The sequence below is a fragment of the Prionailurus bengalensis genome, chromosome D4 (assembly GCF_016509475.1).
Source record: "Prionailurus bengalensis isolate Pbe53 chromosome D4, Fcat_Pben_1.1_paternal_pri, whole genome shotgun sequence".
Taxonomy (NCBI): Eukaryota; Metazoa; Chordata; class Mammalia; order Carnivora; family Felidae; genus Prionailurus; species Prionailurus bengalensis.
The window spans coordinates 73,646,242-73,671,937 of NC_057359.1; the positions used below are offsets into that span (position 1 = coordinate 73,646,242).

Consider the following 25,696-nt stretch of genomic DNA (forward strand, 5'->3'; position numbering starts at 1 on the left):
GGCCCCTGGGCTCAAAGATGGGGGCCAGAGCCCTCTCCACTCTTAAGTTTGTTCAATAATTTACTTGAAACATTGGGTTGATCAAATCCAGTCCACAGACCTAATGGCAGCTTGTTTGGTTGAGATGACTTCTAAGGCCCTTGCAGTTGAGACTGCAGCTCATGACCCACGTCCTCACTGCCTGACATGTGGGAAGTAATGTCCCCTGGCTGTGACACCAAGCCCAAGGAAGACAGACCCAAAAGAGGTGTGGCCAAGTCTGAGAAGAGTCTCCCTCCCCTCACACAAGTACAATGTCTACCCAGAAACCTGAGGCAAAGCCAACCTTTCTACTTGGCAGCTGCAGGCCCCCAAGCCATGCTCTCCAAACTGCCAATCTAACTCCCCGTGGCAGCCCTCACTCAGTCCATAGTTCACGGGCCTCCTGCCAGGAATGCGTGTTATTCCTCTGCCCACCTAAATGCCACCCCCAATTCAGGGCCACTCTAGAGCCCTCCCTGGCTGTTGGTACCAGAACGTAACACTGTGTAGATATGCCTATGTGCTTTTCACCGGAGGTACCCCCTGTACAAGGAAGATGTGTCTAGTAAATCCCAAAGAGGTGTGAGGGGAGAGGAGCATGAAGAGGGGATAGGAAGTTAGAGACATGGAATTAAAAAAAATTTTTTTTAATGTTTAGTTTTGAGAGAGACAGATTGTGAGTGGGTAGGGGCAGAGAGAGAATCCCAAGCAGGCTCCAGGCTCCAAGCTGTCAGTACAGAGCCCGATGCAGGGCTCTAACTCACAAACTGTGAGATCATGACCTGAGCCAAAGACACTTAACTGACCTGAGCTACCCATGCGCCCCTAAGACATGGAATCTTTATTTTTTATTTTATTTTATTATTTTTTTTCAACATTTATTTATTTTTGGGACAGAGAGAGACAGAGCATGAACGGGGGAGGGGCAGAGAGAGAGGGAGACACAGAATCGGAAACAGGCTCCAGGCTCTGAGCCGTCAGCCCAGAGCCTGACGCGGGGCTCGAACTCACGGACCGCGAGATCATGACCTGGCTGAAGTCGGACGCTTAACCGACTGCGCCACCCAGGCGCCCTGACATGGAATCTTTAAAACCTAGCTAGCTTACGTCCTTCAGTCTCCAACGACTCCCCGTTTCCTACACTCCTGTCACCTCAAGCTCCAGTCCCTGTTCCCTGTGCTGTCCTCCCCCCCCCCCCCAGTGCGAACACCTACGACTGGAGTGCCCTTCAAAACTGACCTCTAGAAAATCTTCCCTATTCTACCAGGATCTCCACTGCACCATGTCCCATGGAACACAGCTCTCTGCTTGCAACTTGGCGGTCAAGCCAAGGGCTTTGGAGTCAGGCATGCCTAAACCAGAACCCTGGCTCTCTCACATACTACCTGTGACCTCAGGCAGGCTCCTTCTAAATCGGTTTCTCATTTGTAAAGTGGAGGTCACACTATCTCTGCCCATCAGGTAGCTTTGAGGGTGTTTTATTTACTGAGGGTTCTATATGCATATAAAGGACTAACACGTGGCAAGCGGAAATGAAGTTTCTTCTCATGACTAATTATGGTGCTCCTTGTCTACAATCCTGCAAACACTAGAGGCATGTCCTAGAGGGCATGTCCCTACAGCAGAGCTTAGCACCCCAATTTCCAAACTAAGCTCCTCTGAACTTCCACTTCTAGGGAGTTGAGGCTTCAAGGGCCCGACTGAGGGGCTCTAGGACCTGCTTCAGCTCTATCAGTTTCTCACTTTTCCTGTTTTGCATATTGGGGTTCCAGTAAGATCTCCCATAACAAAAGGGCCCTGCTGCTAATACAAAGTTTGACAGTGCCTGGTTTTGTTTTTTTTTTTTTTTTTTTGTAATTTTTTTAAAAGTTTATTTTACTTATTTTGAGAGAGAACGAGCACAGGAGGGGCAGAGAGAATCCGAAGCAGACTCCGCAGTGACAGTGCAGAGCCCAAGGTGGGGCTCTAACTCACCGACCGTGAGATCATGACTTGAGCCAAATTCAAGTGCTGGTCCGTAACCAAACGAGCCACCCAGGCGCCCCGACAGTGCCTGGTTTTGAAGCTAGCTGGGCTCTCGGTGAATCTTGTAGGTGAGGGGGTGGGAAAGAGACACAGGTGTGAACAACTTCAGCAACCAGAAGCAGGTTGGAGCAGGGCTAAAAGCCCTGTTTTCACTGCTTTATAGTCACAGTGCCTTTGGACGCTGCAGGGAGAGGAGCAAAGGCCAGATCTCAGGAAAGAAGGGGTTCTGCAGCGTTTGCTGGGCCCAGCCACTTCCCTCATCAGATTCAGTTACGGGGATGAGACTTCCAGGTGCTCAAGGGCAGGCAGGAGATGGGACAGTGAGGGGAGGAGGCATTCTTGAGATACAGAGTCTTTGATGGCAGCATCCAAAGGCTCTGGGCCGACCACCAGGAAGCTGTGCATACCTACAGCCCGCGCCCCCTTATAATCACAGGGATAACTGTCCCCAATATGGGCTGCCACTGCCGGTTCCACCTGAGCAAGCCGCAAAGCCTCACGGAAAATTCGGGGGTCGGGCTTGGGCCAGCCGGAAGCCTCAGAGGTCAGCACAAAGTCAAAGTATTCCCTCAGGCCAAGACCCATCAGGATGTCCTCTAGACGTCGGTCAAAGTTGGAGACCACTGCCAGCCTCAGACCTCGTTTTCGGCACTCCCTCAGGGTGGCCTCAGCCCCCTCCAACACCTGCCAGGTGAAGGGCTTGCTGAAGTCCTCGTACAGCTGGTCAGCGATGGGGGTCACAGCCTGGGCATCTCGAACACCTGCTAGGTAGAAGGTCTGTAAGACCACATCCACCCACCACCGGCGGGAGGTGAGGCCTTGGCTCAGGCCATAGTTGGGGAAGCTGAGGCTCTGAGCCCTGTACGCCTGCCTGAAGGCTTGTCCCAGGGAGGCGGCCTCCACCTCCAGCCCGTGGGCCCGGGCCTTGGAGGCATATTCCTCTCCCACGGGGTGGCGGAGCCTGAGCAGCGTATCCTTCACGTCCCATGTCAGCAGTCGTATCTGTAGCCGATGCGCCATGCGTCTGCAGGAGGGGGGGGGGGCACGTCCACCCCAGGTCTGCCAGGGGTTAAAGGGAACCTGAGCCGGACAAGACCCCCTCCACAACCTAAAGGTCTTCTCTTTCCAGGCCTTGTGTGTCAAAGTTGCTGGCACTTCCTCACAGCAGAAGATCCTGGAATGAGACGGCAGTGATGTGGAAGTTCAGGCCTTGGAGTCAGAGACAGATTGGGTTCAAATTCTGATGCTGCCAACTGACTGTGTGGCCCTAGGAGTGTCACTCTCTGAATCTGTCTCCTAATGGAAGAGGAGCACCATGTCCCAGCCTCACCAGACTGTTGCATTAAATGAGATCGTCCGCTCATTCCACGACAAATTTCTGGGCACCTACTGTGCACTAGATACTAGGGAACAGGATAGATTTCCAGCCCTTATGGCATTTAGACAAAGAACTATGCAAACACTTAAGCATAACGAAGTCAGCATGTGCCACAAGGATGTAAACCCAGGGATCCCATCTAGTTTGTTGAGCTTCGTAAGAAAGTCAACTTTCAGTGGAGATCTGAAGAATGACTATGCAGGAAAAAGAGGTAGTTAAGTGTTCCCGGCACTGGAAACTGCAAGTGCAAAGGCCCCGAGGTAGGTCAACAGCAAGTCGGCTGCTTTGGGTAGATGGGGGTTGCTGAGGCAGGGCCTTGTAGGTCCAGGTAAGGAAACAGTTACGATTGCTATTACTATTGTTAACAATGCCAAAGACACAGACGCAGACCATGTGACCAACCCCTTGTTTTGGGAAGAATGAGCCAGAGAGGGGCAGATACTTGCTTAAGGTGAGTCTGTGACACAGCCAACACCAGAACCTAAACTTCCAGACTCTGGCCAGTGCACCCTTCCACTGCATCATGCTTAGACAAATGTGGATTTTAAAACAATCTGGTTTTGGTGAATCTGCACAAAAGGCAAACAAAGAAGCCCAGTCCTGACTCTATGCCGGAGCCCCAGCTTCATCTTCACTGGAAGTAACAAGGTCGGCCTGCCTGGGTGCAGAGCCAACGAAAGGATCACGGACTCCATGCACAAGAAACGAATTCCTCAGCCTGTGGCCCAGAGGCTGGGTGGAGCTTCTTGCCCCAGACACTGGATTCCAGACAGTCCGAGGTTGTCTAGTCGCAAACTGAGGGGCCAGAGTTCAGAGCACAGCCAAAAGTTGCCGCTGAGGAAGGGAAGTGGCTGGTGAATCTGGGGACAAGCCTTAGGGGAAGTCTGTCAAGGAAACGAATTTAAATGAATCTGGAAATTATGGAGACCCATCCAAAGACCCTCTCTCACTTTACTGGTGGGTAGATGGAGGCCCGGCGAGGGGCGGGAACTCGCCCAAAGCCACGCAGGAAGTCAGTGGCACAGCGAAGACTAGAACGAGCTCTGGCTCCCGACCCACAGCATTTCCCATTTCTGGAAGCCGGGGCTGAGGACTCTGGCCTACAAGCCTGAATTGCTCGGCCTTCCTTCTCACCTCCAGGGCTCGATGGCGACAAAGTCCAGGTAACCCGCTGTTAGAGCGAAATCTCTACAGCTGCCGTTTGCAGCGTGACCTGGGGCGTGACGTGGCTGCGGCCGCGCTCCTGGGGCCCCTTCTCAGCTCCAGCGCGCCCCGAAGCCTCGGCGCCCGCCCCCGGCCCCCGGCCCCCGGCCCCCGGCCCCGGGGCTCAGGACCCACTTACTCCGCAGTGAAGCCTGTGCAGGGAAAGCCGCAGCAGCCCGGCGGCTCGGAAGACGCGCGCAGGGGCCCGACCGCTTTGCGGAGCCAGAGGCCCGCCCCCTCCTCGCCCCGCCCCCGGCCCTGGGCCTTCACCGCTCCTCCTCCGGCTGCTTCCTTACAGCCTCTCCCGGCTCCCGTCCTCTCCGCCTCCCGCCGCACCTTCACCTGCCTCAGTGCGGCGCCCTCGGTCACCCGTCCACACTGCACTTCTCTGCCTTCCTTCTCCTTTCCGTCTCCCTCTCTACCCTTGCGTGAGACCCCACACCCTCTCATTCCCGGTCCGCCCCGCCCCACCCCGCCTCTCCCGGTCACCTTGCACTCTCTCCTTCCTCTTTCCCTGCCCCGCCTTCGTCGTCTGTCCCTTATCCCCCTTTGTGCGATTTCTCCCTTCTCCTCCTCCCCACACCCCTCCGCCTTTCTCGGACCCGGACGCCCCCGGGAGGTTCCCAGGATGACTTGGGAAGAGGGGGATTTGGGTCCCCTTCTGGATTGCTGAGTGCTGTGTGGACTTGGACAGGGCGCTGTCCCTCTCTGGTTTGAGTCTCCAGTCGGTACTAGGAAGGAATTGCTTTCACGTGGAAACTTGTCTAACCCAAGGCAGTTTGCTGAGGTTAGGGTCCTCTGCAGTAATCTAGCTGCTTTTTTTTTTTTTCATTTGATATAAAATAATCATCCTCAAAAATGTTTAAAAGTATAAACTGTTTCGGGGCGCCTGGGTGGCGCAGTCGGTTAAGCGTCCGACTTCAGCCAGGTCACGATCTCGCGGTCTGTGAGTTCGAGCCCCGCGTCGGGCTCTGGGCTGATGGCTCAGAGCCTGGAACCTGCTTCCGATTCTGTGTCTCCCTCTCTCTGCCCCTCCCCCGTTCATGCTCTGTCTCTCTCTGTCCCAAAAGATAAATAAATGTTGAAAAAAAAAATTAAAAAAAAAAAAAGTATAAACTGTTTAAACTAAAAAGCCCAATCTCGCTCACTAACGACTCATTGAGCATTTCTCTGCTCTGACTCTGTCCTTCACTGAGGATGCGGTAGGGGAGAAAAGACGGGATTCCTGCCTTCATGGAACATGAGAGGGGCAGACAGATCAAGTAAATAAGATTTCAGATAGTGATGAGTGCTATACAGGCAATAAAAGAGAATGGCGTCAGAACAGTGTGAGGGCCTCTCTGGGTGAGATGGTTAGGGGAGGGGCAAAGATCTGAATGGCTGTCTGGTGAAGATTAAGGGACGAGTACTGCAGGTGAGAAAACTGGGAGAGCAAAGGTGCTGGGGCCCCAGCCTGTTTACTGAGCTAGGGCAGTGGCTCATGGGGGCAGGGAGAAAAGGAGGGCCTCTGCCACCCCACCCCCCACCCCCTTATTCCCCAGGGGTTGCTGCAGTAGCAGTTTTGGTTATTATGCTATCATTTTTCTAGGAGCACACAAACCTGCATATATTTTTTCTTCCTTCTTCTCCGCACCCCACCCCCTCTTTTTAAAACAAAACTTCCTCCTATATTCTAAGGCTGGTCTGTTCGCTTCATTCAGAACCACCTGACCCTCACTGGGCTCAGGCCTGGGAGGAAATACAAAGTGCAGAGTCACAGACCCTAGTGCTGTCACAGACAGCAAGGGGGAGCTTGACTTCCAAGCTCATTATGTGTTACAAGCGTGATTCCTACAAAGTAGAAAGGGTGAGTAGGAGGCCAGAGGCCCATCTGCATTTCACAGAAGGGAGTTCAGGTTCCAGGGTCACCTAAAGCGCATTTCCTTAGGTTCTGGTCCCAACTCTGCCACCTGATTCTTGGTGAGCCCTTCACTGAATTCTTTTCCTCTCTGGGCCCCAGTCCCCAATATGCAAAATTGGGAGATTGGACAAAATAACTTCCAACTGAAGTCCAGGCCAGCTTCTAAGTTAATTTCCAAGGTAATTAACTTTGTCCACGGAACCTCAGTTTTTCCATACGTCAGGATTAAATGAGATCACATGAAAAAAGCTCTTTGAGAAGATGATTTTTTTTTTCTTTCAATTTTTTAGGGGCCTCGGGCTGACTGAGTAGGTAGGGCATGCAACTCTTGATCTCATGGTTGTGAATTCAAGCCCCACGTTGGGGCTTACTTTAGAGATTCCTTAAAATATAACAATACAACAAAATTAAAAAAAAACCTGAGTATAGTTGACACACAATGTTACATAGTTTCAGGTGCACAGCATAGTGATTCAACTTCTTTATACACAGCATAAGCTGTGCTCACAAGTGTAACTACCACCTGTCACCATACAACACTATTACAACATCACTGACTGTATTCCCTATGCTGTACTGTTTATTTCCATAACTTATTCATTCCATAACTGGAAGCCTGTCTCTCCCACTCTGCTTCACCTGTTTTGTCTGTCTGTCCACCCCCTAGAAGATGATTATTTTCAGTCTCCTGAGAGGTTCAGGATTTTGTTGGGTCATGTAACTATTTCAACCCGGGGCACTTGTTGCACAAGGCAGGTGTGTCCCTTGTAATCCATGTGAACGTGGCCCTCATTTTACCGTTTGTCCTTTACATTCTGCCTTTTTCTTTCTCTGAGTAACATTTCAACAGAGATAAAGGAGACTTGAGTGTCACAGAAAAGCCAAGGGCAGGTCCCTGCTGTTCTGAAACAAGAAACAAGCTTTAAAAATTTTTTTTAAATGTGTATTCATTTTTGAGAGAAAGAGAGAGAGAGAGAGAGAGAGAGAGAGAGAGAGAGAGAGCATGAGCGGGGGAGGTCCAAAGAGGGAGGGAGACACAGAATCCAAAGCAAGCTCCAGGCTCTGAGCTGCCAGCACAGATCCTGACGTGGGGCTCAAACCTGTGAACCGCGAGATCATGACCTGAGCCAAAGAAACACACTTAACCCTGTGCCACCCAGGCTCCCCAGAAACAAGCTTCTTTCTGGTTTTCCAGTTCAAAAATGGGTACGCTTGGGGCACCCAGCTGGCTCAATCGGTAGAGTGGGCGACTCTTGATCTCAGGGTCATGAGTTCAAGCCCCACATTGGGTGTAGAGCTTAGTGGTTATAGTTTCCTAAGTCAGATGGCAGAAATCCGCCTTGGAGGGTTTCATCCCTTGACCTATCCTGTGTGGGCTGTGGCCTCACGATTGCCCCTGGAGACACCTGGGGTGTGATTAGACCAAACACTGCCATAGATCCACTGCTCGTGGAGGAAGCCAAGTTTTTTATATGAGGCTTTTGCCCTTGAGAATCTCATGTTCTCATACATAAGTAAACCCAGCCTGGGGCGGCCAGACAGCTCTCCCTTTACCTAAACATTTTCATGTACTTATATAACTTATATTAAACTATATCATAGAGGAAAGTGCAAACAAATGTCCATGTCCTTGAATTTTTACAAAGTAAACACTCCCATGCAACCAGTACTCAGACCAAGAAAAAACATTTCCAGAACTCTAGAGACCTCGTCCACTTCCGCTTGCTTACCCCCGCCTGGTTCAACTGGCTTTTGACCTGTAATATAAATGGGATAATACAGCATACACTCTTTTGTCTTGCCTCTTTTGCTCAAGTTTTGTTTGTAAGATTTATCCATGTTGCTGTGTTCTTGCAGGTCATTCATTCTCCTACCTGTAATATTGCATGATATGAATATGCCACATTTTGTTTTTTTAAAAATGTTATTATTTTTCAAGATTTTATTTTTAAGTAGTCTCTACACCCAATGTGGGGCTCAGACTCACAATCCTGAGATCAAGAGTTGTGTGTTCTACCAACTGAGCCAGCCAGGCGCCTGTTTTTTTTTTTTTTTCTTTTCTTTTTTAATACGAAATTTATTGTCAAATTGGTTTCCATACAACACCCAGTGCTCGTCCCAACAGGTGCCCTCCTCAATGCCCATCACCCACTTTCCCCTCCCTCCCACCCCTCATCAACCCTCAGTTTAGTCTCAGTTTTTTTTTTTTTTCTTTTAAATTTTTTTTTTTCAACGTTTATTTATTTTTGGGACAGAGAGAGAGACAGAGCATGAATGGGGGAGGGGCAGAGAGAGAGGGAGACACAGAATCGGAAACAGGCTCCAGGCTCTGAGCCATCAGCCCAGAGCCCGACGCGGGGCTCGAACTCACGGACCGCGAGATCGTGACCTGGCTGAAGTCGGACGCCCAACCGACTGCGCCACCCAGGCGCCCCTCAGTTTTTTTTTTTTAAGTGAACTTTTTAAAAAGTACTTGGGGCTTGAACTCACGACCCTGAAATCAAAGGGTCACGTGCTGTACCAACTGAGCCAGCCAGGCACCCCACCACAATGTACTGTTGATGGGCACTTGGGTTATCTCCAGTTTTTGGTTATTACAAACATTAGAAAATGTTGATATGAACATTCTTGAATAGGTAGGTCTTTGGGTGAACATATGCACACATTTCTGTTAGGTAAATACCTAGATGTGGAATCATGGAGTCAGGAACTATCTATGTGTTCAGCTTTAGTGGATAGGGCCAGTTTTCTCAAGTGGTTGTACCAGTAATGTCTCAGAGTTCCAATAGCTGCACATTCTCAACCATTGGCTTATCTCTTTTTAAAACTAGGCACTTTGATGGAAGTATGGTGGTATCTCATTGTGTTTAAAAAAAAAATTTTGGGGGCGCCTGGGTGGCGCAGTCGGTTAAGCGTCCGACTTCAGCCAGGTCACGATCTCACGGTCCGGGAGTTCGAGCCCCGCGTCAGGCTCTGGGCTGATGGCTCAGAGCCTGGAGCCTGTTTCCGATTCTGTGTCTCCCTCTCTCTCTGCCCATCCCCCGTTCATGCTCTGTCTCTCTCTGTCCCAAAAATAATAAACGTTGAAAAAAAATTAAAAAAAAAAAAATTTTTTTTAATGTTTATTTATTTTTGACAGAGAGAGAGAGAGAGACAGAGACAGAGCATGAGTGCGGGAGGGGCAGAGAGAGAGAGGGAGACACAGAATCGGAAGCAGGCTCCAGGCTCTGAGCTGTCAGCACAGAGCCTGATGTGGGACTCGAACCCACAGACCGTGAGATCATGACCTGAGCCGAAGTCGGATGCTTAACCGACTGAGCCACCCAGGCGCCCCATCATTGTGGTTTTAATTTGAATTTCTATGTTGACTAATGGAGATAACACCTTTTCATATATGCATTGGCCATGTTTTCATTTATTTTTATTTACACAAGTAATACACAAATATAACTTTCTTAGATAAAACACATGAATATAAAAATGCATCTGAAGCTAGGAGAACACCTAAAAAGCTAAAATTCCCCTGAAACCAATCCCTTCTCCAGTTTTGAGCACTGGACTTGGAGTCTGGAGACCTGAAGCCCAGCCCTGGTCTGCCAATGGCTTGTGTAGATTTGAACAATTTCCCTTTCTGGGTTTGTCTCCCATCTATACAATTAGAGTGTGTAACTAGATGGTCTCTAAAGACCTCTTTGCTGTCCTGACCACTGTTTGAGTGATTACAAGACACTTCATATGATGGGGATGGCCATTTGCCCCTATATCCATTCTCTCCTTTTTCCTTAGTAACTTAATCCAAGTTTCAGCTGAGCCACCTGGCTGCCCCACTAGATTCTGTTTTCCAGCCTACCTTACACAACTAGCTGCGACCGTGACTAAGTTCAGACAAGAGCATACGGACAGAAGTGATATGTGCAACTTTTGGGGTGTGCCCTTGTAAAGAAGCATCTTGCCCTCCATTCATCTTTCTCCTCTTTCTGCTGACTGGAGAGGAGCTAATGGTGGGAACTGAACTCGCCATCTTTGACCATGAGATGGAAGCCAGCCGAGATGTGTTTAGGAGGACGGAACAAGGAGGGCGCCTGGACCCACCACACCATGTAGCTGACATGGTCTGGACTGCTCAGAGAGAAATATTTTCTTCTTAGCTATCATTACCTTGCCTTTTGTTATGACCACTGAACTTGAATCCTGACTAATACAGAGTAACTGGGGAATGACTTTAAATTGGGTGTCAGGGCAGGGTTTCTGAGGAAGTGACGTGTCAGCCAAGATCTTAACAATAAAAAGGAGACAGCCACACAGATTCTGGGGAAAAGCATTCCAGGCATGGGGGACCACTGCTGCAAAGCTCTGAGACTCCACTAGACTTCTGTGTAATGAGGCAGACCTGGTCAGTCATGGTGCCACATCTCCCATGCCATTGTTGATGGTGACTGAATGAAGAGGCTGGTTCATATGACCTGAGTGGGGCCAGTCAAGAGAGCTCCAGAGATTTGTCGTGAATGACGGGAGAGGGTCTTTCTTTGGGATTGTAAGTCATAAGGACCATTTAAGGATCCTGCGGCTGTCAAGTGGCAAAAACCCATCTTAGAATAAAGCCAAGCTGAGGCAACCATATAAGAACTATGAAGAGACATAGCCTCTATGACAGCCTTTAACCCTAGACCCAAGCACACCTGACCTTATTGAAATCCAGTTATAAAAACCAATCATTTGCTTTTTTGCTACTGAATTGGATTGTGTCACTAGCAACCATAAGTATCTGGAATATGGGACGCTGGAAGTCACAGGCCCTTGTATGTGGAATTGGCACAGTCCATGTAGGCTATGGGGTATGGGGCAGGTCAGGAGTCCTCCTTTCCTAGCTGGGGAATTGTTAGTAAAGTGGTTGGTTGAAATACCTGTTGTTTTTTGGGACCCTCAACCATTTGCCCACTGAAGGTGTAGTTTTAGGGATCATAGTAGAAAAGTGAGATTGGGGAGCACCTTGGGTGGCTCAGTCAGTTGAGCGTCCGACTTCAGCTCAGGTCATGATCTCACGGTTTGTGAGTTTGAGCCCCGTGTCGGGCTCTGTGCTGACAGCTCAGAGCCTGGAGCCTGCTTTGGATTCTGTGTCTCCTCCACTGTCTGCCCCTCCCATGCTCATGCTGTGTCTCTCAATAATAAACAAACAAAAAAAAGAAGTGAGATTGGTGGAATGTATTGGCTATTTGTTGTGGCCTTTAGGAAGGACCTACAAGAAACAGACAAGCTACCATCTAAGCAGGCACATCAGAGGGAAATAAAGTCAAGTCTCATTAAGAGAGGCCCTGAATGCTCACCAACTGCCTGTGATGCTTGGAAGTCTGAGAATATGCCTTGCCAATTGTGAAAGCTGAATTCTCTCTGCACAAGGATAAAGTTACGACTAGCAAGAGCAGGGCACATAGCAGGAGACTGGGACTGTGGAGGAACTAGATCCTTCAGGACCACCTAAACCCCTTCAGCTTGCCTGCCTGGCCATTGCCTCTGGAAACAAAACAGTGGGGCTGGAGCAGATACTAGGTGGCTTCTGATGACAAATCCTGACTTCAGAGGGCACCACTGCACATAGACCATGATGCCTGAAGGCAACTCAGCCCTTGGTGTACCCCCTTGAATAGCATCATGTTAGATCCCTAATTTGGCTGTTCACTAGGAGATGGTGTGGACAGTGGTTAAAGGTAGAGGCCTTGGAGTTGAGCTATGTGGGTTCAAATTCTAGTTCTAACCAGAAGTGTTTTCAGTGATGGGGTTCTACATCCAGTTCTGCTACAACTTGAGTGGCCCTGGGTGAGTCATCAACTCTCTAGGTATAGCTCCCTCACTGCAAACCCAAGCTAAATGTAGGACTCCCCCTCTACCCTCTCTCCTAAGCTTTCCCATCTTAGTAAATGGCCCATCAGCCACCAGGAGCTCAAACCAAGTTTATCCTTCCCATGAAATCGACCTCCTAAATCCATTCCCTTCTTCACCCCCTCTGTCACCACTCCAGTCCAGGCTACAAAATCTCTCCTCTGCGCTTTGCCAGTGCTGTCAAATGTTTTCATCAAATGCAAAATCAGAGCGCGTCGTTCACCTGCTTAAAATCCTTCAGATGGCTTCCCGTTCTCTTGGAATAGAGTCTGGAAAGGCTTCCATCTTCCTTACACATGGCTTTTGACCCCCGCATGGCTCGGCCCTGGTCTTTTTGTCCTTCACTGTGCTCCAGCCACACCTGCTTTGTGTTCTAGCTCATTCTAGACATGGAGTTCCTTCTGCCCGGAGTGCTCTTAGCTTGGCTGCTTATCCTTCAGGTCAAGGGTTAGATGTCAGCCTCTCAGGGAAGCATTTTCTGACCCTTCAAACCCAGTCAGGTCCTGGTGACCTTCACAGCGCCCGTCACATCACCGGTGACACATCGACCTCCTGGTTCTCCTCACGGAGACTCACCGTCATTCCGCTTAACGTTTACTTCTGGGGCCGGGGTGGGGGGGGGGCCTGGGACATATGCAGAGTGGTTTGCCTCCTGTGGAGTTTGTACGTAAAGAGCAAGGTCTGTCTCCTGTCTCTCTACGCTGACAAGAACCAGGCTTCATATTAGCTTGGCAATGATGAGTCTGGGATGGTGCTGAAGAACGTTCCCCTTCATACTAATCAGAAATGAGCTCAGGGGCCAGGGGCCAAGGGGCCAGGACATCGGGTCCTTAGTTAGGTCAGCTGCAGCTCTGACTCAACCAGGAGTCAGAGGAGACTGGTCTGTCTACAGGAGCTGCCGGGAGTTCGTAATTGTACTACTTAAAATGGATTGTACTGCTTTAAGGTCTGAATTGAACCTGCTTTGGCCCGAGATTTGGGATTTCTTGTCACTTTGCAGATGGGCAGGGAGACTTGCAAAATGGCCCCTCTATAGCCAGGCCTTAACCTTTCCTAAGAGGAACATTATGCCGTGAGTCTCGGAAGAATGAAAGCACGCATCCAGGCACCCAAGCCAGAAACCCATGAGGGCACCCTTGTTTCCTCTCGTTCCCTAGACTTAAAAAGCTCAGGCAAAATCTGCTAATTCTGCCTGAGTTAATGTATCCTGAATACTTTTACTCCTTCCTGCCTCCAATGTCACTACCCTGGTCCAGGCCAGTGTCAGTGCTCTCTGGGGTCTACGAGAGCCTCCCAACCAGCCTCTTTCTCACGCTTCCTTTTTTTCATGGCAACAGAATGTGGGAGAGTGGAACACACATAACTCCTGGTTAAGATCCTTCAGATGGCTTTCTATCAAATGCAAAATAAGACCAAGCTTCTTACAAGGCTCAGGGCCTACCTTTCCAACCTCCGGTCCGGTCAATCACCCTCCTCTTCCTCACCCTGCTCCCAGGAGCCCTGCCAAGCTCCTCCCACTGCAGGACCTTTGCACACTTTGTGTCATTCTTGCAGCTTCTGGTGCACTTGCCTCTGTTCTCTGGGAGGATCCCTTCTTGTCCCTTGGCCTCAGGGAGGGCTTCTCGACCACCCTCTTGAGACACACCCATGGTCTGTTGTTTTTGGTGTCAGACCCTTTCTTTCCTTCAAAGCGCTTATTACAACTTGTAACTGCTTTGTTTTCTCATTGTTGTCTGTCTCCCTATTATCCCTGCATAGATTTCATACACAGAGACAGGCTGAGGTCTGTCCTGCTATATCCCCAGTACCCGGCACTGTGTCTGGGCACCGAGCCGATGTTCTCAAAAATTTTCTCGACAGAAAAGCCTTTTTGGTGGTGGCATCTTGAACAGCCAGGGACTCTCTCTTTGCTTCTGAACTTTGATCTTCAGAAGGCAGCGTTTCTGCTCATGAACAAGTAACTCTTCTCTGGGTATATGGCTCAAAGCAGACGATCTCAGGCAGCCTGGCAACATGGACCCAGGTGGGAAGCACCTTCTGGAGGAATCGTGGCAAATCTCAAGTCTAAACTCGAAGATGTCAATCTAGGCCTCTGTCCCAGGGCCCAGCTATGCTGCCAGAGGCCTCGGGCTTTCCAGAGCTTCTCATGATTCAAGATGCAACCGCCCTCCTCTTTCCCTAATGCTCCAAGCCCCTCTCCCGGGCCCTGCCAAGCCTGTGCCCTTGGCTCCCGGTAGCTTTCAAGATGAAGCCACGCCAGAAGAAGGAGCTGGGGTGGTGGAGGAGGGCCTCAGGGATGACCCAGGGGAAGGGCAGGGAAGCCCGGGATGGCCGGTGAGACTCGAGTGGCGGGATCTGGCATGCTGGCAGAAAGCATGCTGGCAGAAAGCACCTACCAGCATGTGAATAGGAAGAGCGCGCGGGCACACTTCTAAAGCAGCATTTACTTTGGTTTTCACTTCTCCAAGGCCCCGGACCTTTTAGAAGTTCTAGTTATGGGGTCTTGTATGCCGTCTCCATCACTCCTCCTTCAGCCACTGCAATAGCTGAGGCGTGTAGTAGGTGATGATGATGTCGGCACCTGTCGGGGAACAGAGGCAGGAAGCGGGGAGAGGCCAGGCATCAGCTCTGGGCACACCTTCCGGGAGATGAGGGCCAAGGGTGGGGGAGGCGACTACCATGAAGAGGCACAGCCCGTGGGTGTCACAACAGGAGACTGAGCCCAGCTCCGGTCAGTTAAGGCTCTGCACACTGTGAAACCCTGGGCAAGTCATTTTCTCTTACTGGGCCTCAGTTTGCCAACGGATAAAATGCACAACGGGAGAAATAAGTAAGTTGTAAGTGCCCTTCTGATGCTGTGCACACCAGCAAAACCAGTTCCCGTTTATGGAGTGGTGAGCATTTGGTGATTATACATATCATCTCATTTAATCCTCCTGACAGCCATGCATCAGGTACTTTTTATCCCCAGTTTATAGACAAGGACACTGAGGTTCACAGAAGTGGCTTGGCTGAGGTCTCAAAACCAAAATGTAATAGCCAGCTCTGCTGTCTTCACTGTTCCATGTTCTGTTCTGCAATTCCATATCCCCTCCTCACCCTGTGTTTCTTTACATCACTGGTATTTCCAGGCATAAGGCTCTAGGCTGTCTCGTGACTTTATTTCCCTTTCTAGGCAAAGTGCCCATCAGCCCCGTGGCACAGGTCAAAAACCCCCAGCCCGGCCTGTTTACCTGCGCGGCGAAAGGCGGTCATGGCCTCCAGCACAGCAGCCTTGAGATCAAATGCCCCGGCCCGGGCTCCGTGCCACAGCATGGCGAACTCTCCAGAAACGTGGTACACAGCAAGCGGGAGCTCAGGGTGCTGAAGAAAAGCAGCAGTGGGTACATGAATTGAAGTGGAATGGTGGCGTGCCTCCAGGAATGTCCCTTCCTCCCTGCTCGACCTGTGAGCATCTGGAGCCCCATCCCCTGTGTCACTGCTGCTGGCAGCCTGGCCCATTCTTCTTCTTCTTCTTCTTTTTTTTTAAAATAATGTTTATATTTTTGTTTGAGACAGAGTGAGGAAGAGGGAAGGAGGGAGGGGCAGAGAGAGAGGGAGAGAATCCCAAGCAGGCTCCGTGCTCAGGGCGGAGCCCGACAAGGGGCTCTATCCCATGACCGCGAGATCACGACCTGAGCCCAAATCAAGAGTCAGACGATTAACCAACTGAGCCACCCAGGTGCCCCTAGCCTGGCCCCTTCTCGAACTGTGAAAGCATAGCTGCTCAAAGGCCCCTGTGAGCCCCGGGGCCGGCACCCGGTTCCCCGGTTCCGAGGCATGGATGTGGTGGAAGGATTTCTATTCAGGGGCTGACTGCTCTGAACTCAGAGTCTGCAGTCTCCCAGTCTGAGGTCCCAGAGTCTGTGGACAAACTCGCTCATTTCCCTGAGCCTCTCTCTGCTGGTCTCTGCTCCGTCTGCTCACCTTGTCCTTCACCTCTCGCACGATGTCCAGGTAGGGCATTCCTGGCTTTACCATGAGCATGTCGGCTCCTTCCCGCACATCCCGCGCCTGAGGGATGAAGTACTGTGTGGGTAGTGCCCGGGAGGTGAGCTGGGAGGGGGATGGGCCAGGTGGGGCTTGAGGTCTGGTCACTCACCACGGCTCGGAGGGCCAGGCCCCGTGCTCCTGGCGGCAGCTGGTAGCAGCGGCGATCTCCAAAAGCTGGGCTTGACTGGGCCGCATCCCTGGGAAGCAGAGGCATCAGGGTGGGCGCCAGCTCTAGGCTGATGGGTCAGGGGTTTGAGAGCGGGCCCCTGCCAATCCCCACTTACCGGAAAGGTCCATAGAAACAGGATGCAAATTTGGCGCTATAGCTCATCACTGATACCTACAGGGAGAAAGTGGGGGTCAGGGTTCAGGCAGCTCTTTCCAGATGTGTCAGGGTGAAGTGACAGGGAGAGAAAGGATGTAGGCTGGGAAGCAGAGTGCCCATGGTCTAGTCCCATTAAAGCTCTGGGCCTTGGTTTCCCCATGTGAGGTGCAGAGGTTGAGATGGATCCCAAAGGCCTTGTCCAGTGCTGTTTTCACTTCTGTGATTCTTTTGTTTTAAGTTTTTTAATTCATTCTTTTTTGAGAGAAAGAGAGAGAGAGTGTGTGTGTGCGGGAGGGACAGAGAGAGAGAGAGAGAGAGAGAGAGAGAGAGAGAATTCCAAGCAGGCTCCACAGTGTTAGCACAAGGCCTGACATGGGGCTTGAACCCACGAACCATGAGATCATGACCTGAGCCGAAATCAAGAGTCGGATGCCTGACTGAGCCACCCAGGTGCCTCTCACTTCTGTGATTCTTAGCACATGTGGGGACAGGGCTGGTCCAGGCTGTCTCCTTGCCCTCCCCACACCCGTTGCCACACTCCCCACCCTACCCTGTTGCCAAGTCCATGTGCCATCAGGGCCTCCTTGATGGCTTCCACACGTCCGTCCATCATGTCCGATGGGGCTACCACCTGACATCCTGAGGGGCAGAGGGTGGCCTTGAGAACTCCGGGACCCCCGTATCCACTCTGCCACCTCCCTGACCCGGAGCTGCTCATCTCTGCCGGAGGCTCACTCACCTGCCTTGGCATAGGCGAGTGCTACTTCTGCCAGCCGCTGGCGGCTCTCCTCGGCCTGGAATGTGCCGTTCTTGCCCAGGAGCCCTGCAGGACAGACGGCCGGGTTTGGGGGAGCGTCTAGGTCCCCGGCCTATCCCACCTGCAGGAGGTCTCGGGCAGCAGGACTTGGGGAGGCGGGGGAAGCTCACCACAGTGACCGTGAGAGGTGTAGGGACACAAGCAGACATCACAGGCCACCAGGAGGCTGGGGAACGTCTTGCGCAACAAACGGATCGCCTCGACGGCTGGGGAGTCCTCAGAGTCGGCTGCAGAGCCCCGTTCGTCCTAGTGGCCGGGGAAGGACAAAGCGGTAAGTCTGTGACCTGAAGCCCTCCGGAGGCAGGACAGCCAGACCTCACGGACCACCCGGCTCCCTGCGTGGGGACGCAGTAAGGACTGTCTCCATTTTGCACAGGGCACTTGACCTACCCGGTCAGGGTGTCACAGCCCTACTAGGCTTCCTGTCCCTCCATGGGTGCGGTCATTAGACAGGGGCAGTGTCCACTCACCCAAGCCCCAGGGCCAGCACGTGGCGGTAATGAGAGTGTGGTCAGCGTGGAACCTCAGCTCACCCTCACGCCTCCCTCCCTTCTCCTCCCCTCCAACTCTGCTTCTGGTTCTCCACCTTAGGGACTCTGCTGGGGACTCCAAAGACCAGGACGCAGCGCAGGCCCTCTTCCACCAGGGGCTTCAGCATCTCTTCCAGCCGGTTCACACCATATCTGCATGGGGGTGGGGCGGAGGGCCCGAAATGAGGTAGGTCCCAGGCAAGGGGTCCCCTCACCTGTCTGTTAAGAGCCAAGTTGCACACGGCACCAGGATGGCTCAAGCCCCACAATACAGGGAGGGGTAGGAATGCACCCACCAAACAGATGGGAAAACAGAGGCCTGCAGAAACAGAGCTATGGAATTTAGCTCTGGAAGGCCCCTCCAAGGTTCTCGCTGAACTCCCATTTGCAGTCCAGCTCCCCCTGCAATAGACTCTGCTATGACATCTCTGGTGATGAGTGGATCGCTCGTCCCTTTATGAGGCTGCCTCTTGTGTTGTGGAGCAACTCTGTCCCTGAGAAAACCCTTCTCTCTACTGGGCTGGGGAGCTTCTCCAGATCTATCTCTTGGGTCTGCTTCCTGGCACCTCCACCTGGGAAATCTCTCCCTCCATCCTCCCCTGGCCCTCCCCACCACGTCCCCTACCTGGCCACTCCCGGGAGGCTGGCGATGGGCTGTACGTCATCAGGAACGTCCCTGCAAGAGCGGGGAGGGGTGGGCTATGGACTGGTGGCTGTGGGAAGGGCCAGTGGCGAGGGAGTGACCGGGAGGGATGGCTGGGGAGATGGGAAGGAGTAGAGAAGCGGGGACGGTGGGAGGAGGCTGGGGTCCAGTGTCTGGTTCCCTGCCTGGCCAAGCCCAGGGCCTGAAATAGTAACAGGAACGACAAAAGAGTGACAGTGACAACAGAAGCGACTGGACTAAAAGAACAGTAATCACAGGAAGGAGTCAAATAGCTAAGAACTTGGACTCTAAAGTCAGCAGGCCCTCGCCTGCCCTCCCAGCCACTTACTGGCTGGGTGACCTTGGCCAACTTGTACCATCTCTCTTTGAGGCCAGGCCCTTCATCTGTATTTGGGTGGATTCATTCATTCATTCAACAAATATCGAGCACTTATTATGTGCCAGGTACTGTTTACTCTCTGGAGATACAAACTGAACAAAACAGACACAAATCCCTGCCCTCGTGGAGATGACACTCTAGGGAATAATAGCCATACCTTCTTCACACAAATACTGTCAGGACTGAATGAGAGAATACATGTAGGTGCTTAGCATAGTACCCGGTACACAGTAAGCACTCAATAAACGTCAGCCATTGCTATTACTAATAATCACGGCTGCCACCTCTTACATGTACATAGCTCTTTACAAATCTACAGAATGCCTTCTCAGCTTCTGTCTTGTTGCAAAAGGATGCAACAAGGCCAGATGTTATTATTCAGGATGGCAGGCTGGGGTTATTATTCTTATTTTCCAAATGGGGAAGACTGAGTTCTTTCAAGGTTTGTTTGGTTCCTAAAACTTGTCCTTAACCCACTCTCAATTTCTCTCTTTCACACACAAACACACACACACACACACTCTCTCTCTCTCTCTCTCTCTCTCTCTCTCTCTCTCTCAAACACACACACACACACACACACACACACACACACACAGATCAGAGACCTGGACCATTCCTGGGACTCACGTGACAAAGATGGGGTAGATGAGGTTGGAGGTGCTGAGGGTGGCGGTGGCCGTCTGCCAGGCGCGAAGCAGCGGGTGGAAGTAGCCGCTGTGCAGAACCGACTGGGGCTGCATGGTGGGCAGAGCAATAGGCAGCCAGCTGGTTGAAACTGAGGGCTCCCGAGGTGTCTGCTGTGCCCTCAGCTCTGTGTACAGCTCTGGGGGACAAGAGGAGGCACATGAGACATGGTCCCTGTCTCCAGGAGATGGACACCCCCCTCCCCCCCCCTCCCCCCCCCCCCCAAGCTCTTCCAGATTCCTGCCTCCGCTGCCTTCTGGCCAGTGCACCTCCGATGTGGTTCACCAAGGCCTGCCGGTCTACGACGAGGTAAGTAGAGAAAGAGAAGTAGGTCCTTCGGACACTCTCCTGGCTACTGGAACCTAATAACATAAGATTTAGACTTGTGTTTTATAGGGTCTCTCTCTTTTTCTCAAATAACATTTCTCCAGCAATTCAATTTTATTTTATTGTATGTTATCCAAGGAAATCAATCTGTGATGGATTAGAAATTAGGATGAGAAGGGGCGCCTGGGTGGCTCAGACGGTTAAGTGGCCGACTGCGGCTCAGGTCATGATCTCGCGGTCTGTGAGTTTGAGCCCCGCGTCGGGCTCTGTGCTGACAGCTCAGAGCCTGGAGCCTGTTTCAGATTCTGTGTCTCCCTCTCTCTGACTCTCCCCCGTTCATGCTCTGTCTCTCTCTGTGTCAAAAATGAATAAACGTTAAAAAAAAATAAAAAAAAAAAAGAAATTAAGATGAGAAGCACTGATATAGCCAACATTTAAACTTTGTTTATTCCATGAAAAATGTTCATGTGCTTGGCAGAAATTTTAGATAAGCAAAAAGAGAAAAATCTGTAATTCTACCTCTAGAGAAAAGCACCATTAACACCTCGGTACGGAGACTTCTGGCCAGGCGACTTCTGGCCTGGCGCAACACACACTAAGAGGATTAAATAGCACCTGACAGACAGACAGACTGGCAGACAGAACTCCTGTAGAGTGGCCATGGAAGCTGTCTTTTCCAGCCTCACAGCCTCCTGCTGCTCCCCAAGCACAAGCCACACTTGGCCTTGGCCACTTTCTGGAAGGTTTCTGTCCCCTTTACCTAGAAGGTTTGTGCTCTCTCCACAACCTCCTCGCCCCCAAATCCTACCAGGTGCCCCTTCTTCCCTCTCCCACTAAGCCTCTCTTGCCCAGATCCTAATCTCTCTTATGTAACAGCTCTTTGTGGATCTAATTTATGTCATTCCAGTAGACAGTGCTTCTGCAGGGCATGGTCCACAGTGAGTTCACTTCTGCCCTCCTCCCCACCCCCCAGCACTCTGCCACACAGTAAATGTTTAACTATATGAAGTATAAGACAATATGCCCTAATGCCAAGTAAGTGGTGTAAGACAGAAGGAAGCTGGGGCATTACCATTCATTTCTTGAGCACCTACAACATGCCAGGCCACGCTGGGCACTTGTACACATGATTTCTCATCAAGGTGGCACTATAGTCCAGGCGGTAGGGTGGATGGAGTACCTCTCAGAGAGGAACCACCACAAGCATACCAGGAGTTCCAATGTGAGTTTGGAGGTTGGAAGAAGCTCGTGGGAGGAAGACAGGGGCTTAAATTTGGATGTTTCGGGATGAGTGGGTTCAGCTTGGCAGAGGGAAAGGGGCGAATGTTCCCTCAGGAAGGGAAGTGAGGGGCAAAGGTGGGGAAGGAGGAAAGGCTGTTCTGAGGGCTGAGAAGACAATTGAAGATGTATGTCCTAGGGAGGGGACAAAGGGAGGCCAGACTGAGGACAGGGAAGATGGGGGAGGGGAGGGAGGTGGAGGTGGGGAGGTGGGAGTAGCCTAGTCAGAGCCTGGCTTCAGGAAGATAACTCTTGCAGGCTGAGAAGAGGAGCACAGAGACTGTGGGGGTAGATGGGAGGAAAAGGAAGGGCCACCGTAAGGCAGCCAAGAGTCAGTCTCTTGGGACGGATGCTCTGAGCTTCCGTGACCCAGACGGCAATGGAGACAGGGACAAGGCAGGAAGAGGGTGGTGGGGAGCTGAGTTTTTGGAGGTGCCTGGGACAATACTCAGTAGCCAAGTGGGGGGGGGGGGGAAGAGCCACCAGTCTCTCCTTGTATGAATGGGACCTCAAGGCCCAGGGAAGGGCAAGGACTTACCCAAGGTTACACTTAGCAAGTTAAGAGGCTAAAACAGTAGGGCTAGAAATCTGGTGTCAATTCCTAGGCGGAGAATGGGGGATGGGGGTCCTTGAGTATGCTGATAATGCCTTTCTCTCAGGTCCTTTTAGCCCCCCTCCCAACCAGCTCAGGGGCCCATTTTATCCAATTCTCCTCCTTGGCAGGGCTGGGGTTATCAGGAGCCACACAAGGACCCACCCTACTACCACACCCCTCGGCCAACCACATCATTGGACACAGAGGCGAGTCAGGTCTCCCCAGTGATGTCCTAGCCCCTAAATGAGCAATCAGTCATTCAGCAGATGCAAAGTCCTAAGTGCCCATTTTGTGCAAGACTTTGCTGTCAGGTCTGCTAGAGGTTAGCTCAGCTCAGAAAGGTTAAGTCCTCTGCCTAAGACCACGCAGCTGGTTAGTAATGGGCCAGAATTTGAATCTGTTTTAGACAGTGAGTATAGGGTTTTATCTACCATACCCATGAACACTTGACAAACACTTGATTCAACAGGCATCTCTCTGCCTGTACTACCTTTGCCTTGTGGGTGGGAGAGATGGATAGGCAAGAGAAAAGATACTGAGTGTACGTTATGTGCTGGGCACTGGACCAGGTACCTTTACATGTATCTCATCTAACCGCAGTGGTCCTTCCAACTTTTAGTGATAAGGAAACGGAGGCTCGGAGAGGTTAAGTGACTTGTTTGGAGCCCAGTCAGATTTTGAACGTGCCTCTGATTCACCTCCTAGAGAACAACCTTTGTAGCAGGACCCTGTCTTCTGGAATCCAAAGCTGCATTCCACTGACCTCAACTCCCCATCTACTTTAGAAGGCTGGGCCAGCAAATGCCTTCTGCTTATCAGAAGCAGCACAGCAGGCCAGCCAAGGTGCTTTGCAGCCCAAATTTTACCACAAGGAGGCTGGGAGGTTGGGGGCGGGGGCAAGGGTGAGAGGGTTGAGGGGGAGGCCTCACTAGGGCACAACCATTTGTGTCTGTTTCTTCTTCCTTTTTTTTTTTTTTTTAATGTTTATTCATTTTGAGAGAGAAAGAGAGAGCAAGAGAGAGCGAGAGTGCACACGGACGTGAGCTGGGGAGGGGCAGAGAGAGAATCCTACGCAGGCTCCATGCGGACAGCACAGAGCCCAACACGGGGCTCGGTCTCACGAACTGTGAGATCACGACCTGAGCCAAAATCAGGAGTCGGCCGCTTAACCATCTGAGCCACCAAGGTACCCCTGCATCTGTTTCTTTACTTTTAGGATTAGGGAGAGATTTGATTTGAGAAACGGGTGTCAGTGCTGAGAAAATTAGAAAGTTGAGAATCACCAATCCTGTCCATTTCTTACATTCTGATGTGGAAAACGAGGTGCAGAGAGGTGACAGGCCTTGTTTGACATCACACAGTGAGTCAGGTACAGAGCCGGGCTTGACCATGAGTCTCCAGCCTTCTAGTCCAGTGCCCTGTCACCTACGCCACACACTGTCATTCTGTTACAACAGGCACTTAATAACTAAATATTTGTGGAATAGAAAAACAGCCTCTAAGCCAGAGTTGCCTGTTTGCAGAGCCAAATCCATGCCAAGGTTTTGCTTTGCAAAAAGTCCCTCAAGACTGGGAGATTTCCACACATTTGGGAGGGCACTTCCTCCAAATCAAGGGACCTGCAAGCCACAGCTTAAATCCTATGACACCTCAAAGACAATGGCAAGTCACCGTGGGACTCACCACGGGACCACCTATGCTCACCCACATTAGAGCAGGTTAGCTTAGCTGGAAGGCAGCAGCACAGGGCGGTGTAGAGAGAACCTTGTTTCAGGGTCATAGAGGCCCAGGTCTGATCTGTGCTGTGTGGGTGACTTCAGGGAAGGTTGCTGGCCTTTCAGGGCCTTCATTTCATAATCTATAAAATGGGAATGATACTACCAAACCTGCAAAGATGCGGAAATTAGATTAGAGATAGTTAGGAGGTACGTGCCTGGCACCAGGTAGCAGCACAGTAAACATGTAGCTACTTTTATCATCATTCGGAGCAGAACTGAACTGGAAGGAGATCTGGAGTGAGCCCAGCAGTGCCTTCCCCACCACACCCAGAAGGGAGAACTTGCACTCAAACCTGTGTGGCTGCAGGGTCTTCTGAGATACCACACAGACGCTACCGTAAAGGGTGGACTAGATGTTAATCTATGGGAGGCGCCTGTGTCTCCAGGAGCCAAGGATGGCTTCGTGCAAGAGGTGGTTCTGCAGACTGATTATGAAGGTACTTCCTTCCTTAAGTAACTAAGTTGGGACCTGGGAGCTGCCAGAATGGGGGTGAGGGGGTGGGTCAGAAGGAGCTGCAAGGCCTGAACTTCCCATGTTATGCTCTGCTGAGGATTTCAGAGGCTGTGCTCTTGGCGCAGAGGGTGGGGAACTGCTGCCAGCTCTGGCAGGCTCTGCCACTAGTTGGGGAGGAGGCAGTCAGGAGGGCCAACTAAGTAGAAGGTGGCCAGGGCTGAGAAATCCAAAGCCCCAGAAGGGCCCAGGACAGCAGCTGTCAGGCAGTTCTGAAAAGGGACCAACTAACCAGCATTTCCTGAATATCTACCCTGAGCCATCCCAGTGCTGGATACAGGGATTAAAGAGAAGCAGGACACCGAGGCCTTGACCTAGGGCTTTGAAGAGCCCAGCTTCTTCTGGGCTTAGCCATTTGGAGCTACAACGAGAATCGGCCAGTTCCACAGACTCCTAGAATATCTTGGCTAAGAGGCTCCTTAAAGCTTGTTGATTACATCATCGAAATAATGGCGAACTGGGCTCAGAGAAAGGCAGACACTGGCTCAAGATCTCGCAAGGGGTCAGTGGCAGATCTGGGCCTAGAATCCAGGTCTCCAGCAGCCCAGTTCTCAGTGCCCACCATTAGCCCTTGCTACTTTAAGTATAGATTTCAAAGCTGCTTACCAGCAGAGTTGGGCTTGTGGAGAACTCTGAATGAAATAGGGGGGTATGAGGAAGGAGGCAGAACGTTGACTCTGGTCTTGGCTACAGCTGACAGCCTGATGGTTCAGCGTGTGGGATTTGGAGACGGTAGACATGGGTTCAAATCCTGGTTCTGTCACTTTTCAGCTGTGCGATCTCAGTTTCGTATCTGGCAAATGGGAACTTGAACCGACCTCAACGGGCTTTTGTAGCCTTAATGGGCTAATGGATGTGACTTATGTATAAATCTAGCACAAAGCGACTGTTACTGTCTCCACTTCCCTCCTCCTCCTCCCCCCCCCCCCCGCCCCCCAAATCCTTCAAGGCACCTCAGGCTCTGCACTGATAGAGAACGCACCAAGGGTCTCCAAGGGAGTGGACCCCAGAGAGGAGATGCAGAGCCCGGAGCCGGGCCCCCAATGGCTACATCCCCGCGGAGACCCCAATCCTGGGTGCAGCAAGGCAATCTAAACAAGGGCCCCACAAGGACTCTGCCCCCGGCTGCACCGCCAGCGCTTTAGGCGCACGGCACATTTGGGTCTGGGTACAAGGGACTCTTGGTGCCACAGCCTCCACCTCCAAGTCCGCCGTCTCCCCGAGTCCGGCCCCCACTCACCTGGCTCCTCAAGGGCTCAGAGCTGTCGCTGCCGCCACCGCCGTAGCTCGTTTTAGTCTCCCGGGGCCCACGTGGGGGCGGGGCAGCTCACCCGGAAGCATCTCCCCCCCTTGCAGCCCGCCCCAATCA

The 25,696-nt window shown here is 51.6% G+C and overlaps 2 protein-coding genes across 5 annotated transcripts; both read right to left on the reverse strand.

Annotated features, from left to right (window-relative positions):
• Positions 1-2,169: 2,169 nt before the first annotated feature.
• Positions 2,170-5,046, reverse strand: HDHD3 (haloacid dehalogenase like hydrolase domain containing 3). 2 transcript variants are annotated; one of them, XM_043566697.1, is made up of 2 exons: positions 4,767-5,046; positions 2,170-3,220 (listed from the first exon to the last, which is right to left on the reverse strand). In XM_043566697.1, the coding sequence occupies exon 2, from the start codon at positions 3,064-3,066 to the stop codon at positions 2,317-2,319; it is 750 nt and encodes a 249-aa protein (XP_043422632.1). In that variant the 5' UTR covers positions 3,067-3,220; positions 4,767-5,046; the 3' UTR covers positions 2,170-2,316. The 2 variants fall into 2 exon arrangements, with proteins under 2 accessions (XP_043422632.1, XP_043422631.1); XM_043566696.1 differs by having other exon boundaries at positions 4,559-4,863.
• A 4,879-nt stretch (positions 5,047-9,925) lies between these two features.
• On the reverse strand, positions 9,926-25,685 carry ALAD (aminolevulinate dehydratase). 3 transcript variants are annotated; one of them, XM_043566694.1, is made up of 13 exons: positions 25,568-25,685; positions 20,108-20,200; positions 19,782-19,977; positions 18,734-18,784; positions 18,165-18,261; positions 17,689-17,824; positions 17,501-17,584; positions 17,312-17,400; positions 16,721-16,776; positions 16,546-16,633; positions 16,371-16,457; positions 15,638-15,767; positions 9,926-14,985 (listed from the first exon to the last, which is right to left on the reverse strand). In XM_043566694.1, exons 3-13 carry the CDS (start codon positions 19,892-19,894, stop codon positions 14,924-14,926), a joined length of 993 nt encoding a protein of 330 aa, XP_043422629.1. In that variant the 5' UTR covers positions 19,895-19,977; positions 20,108-20,200; positions 25,568-25,685; the 3' UTR covers positions 9,926-14,923. The 3 variants fall into 3 exon arrangements, with proteins under 3 accessions (XP_043422629.1, XP_043422628.1, XP_043422630.1); XM_043566693.1 differs by having other exon boundaries at positions 20,083-20,200; XM_043566695.1 differs by lacking the exon at positions 20,108-20,200 and having other exon boundaries at positions 25,568-25,681.
• Positions 25,686-25,696: the final 11 nt, after the last annotated feature.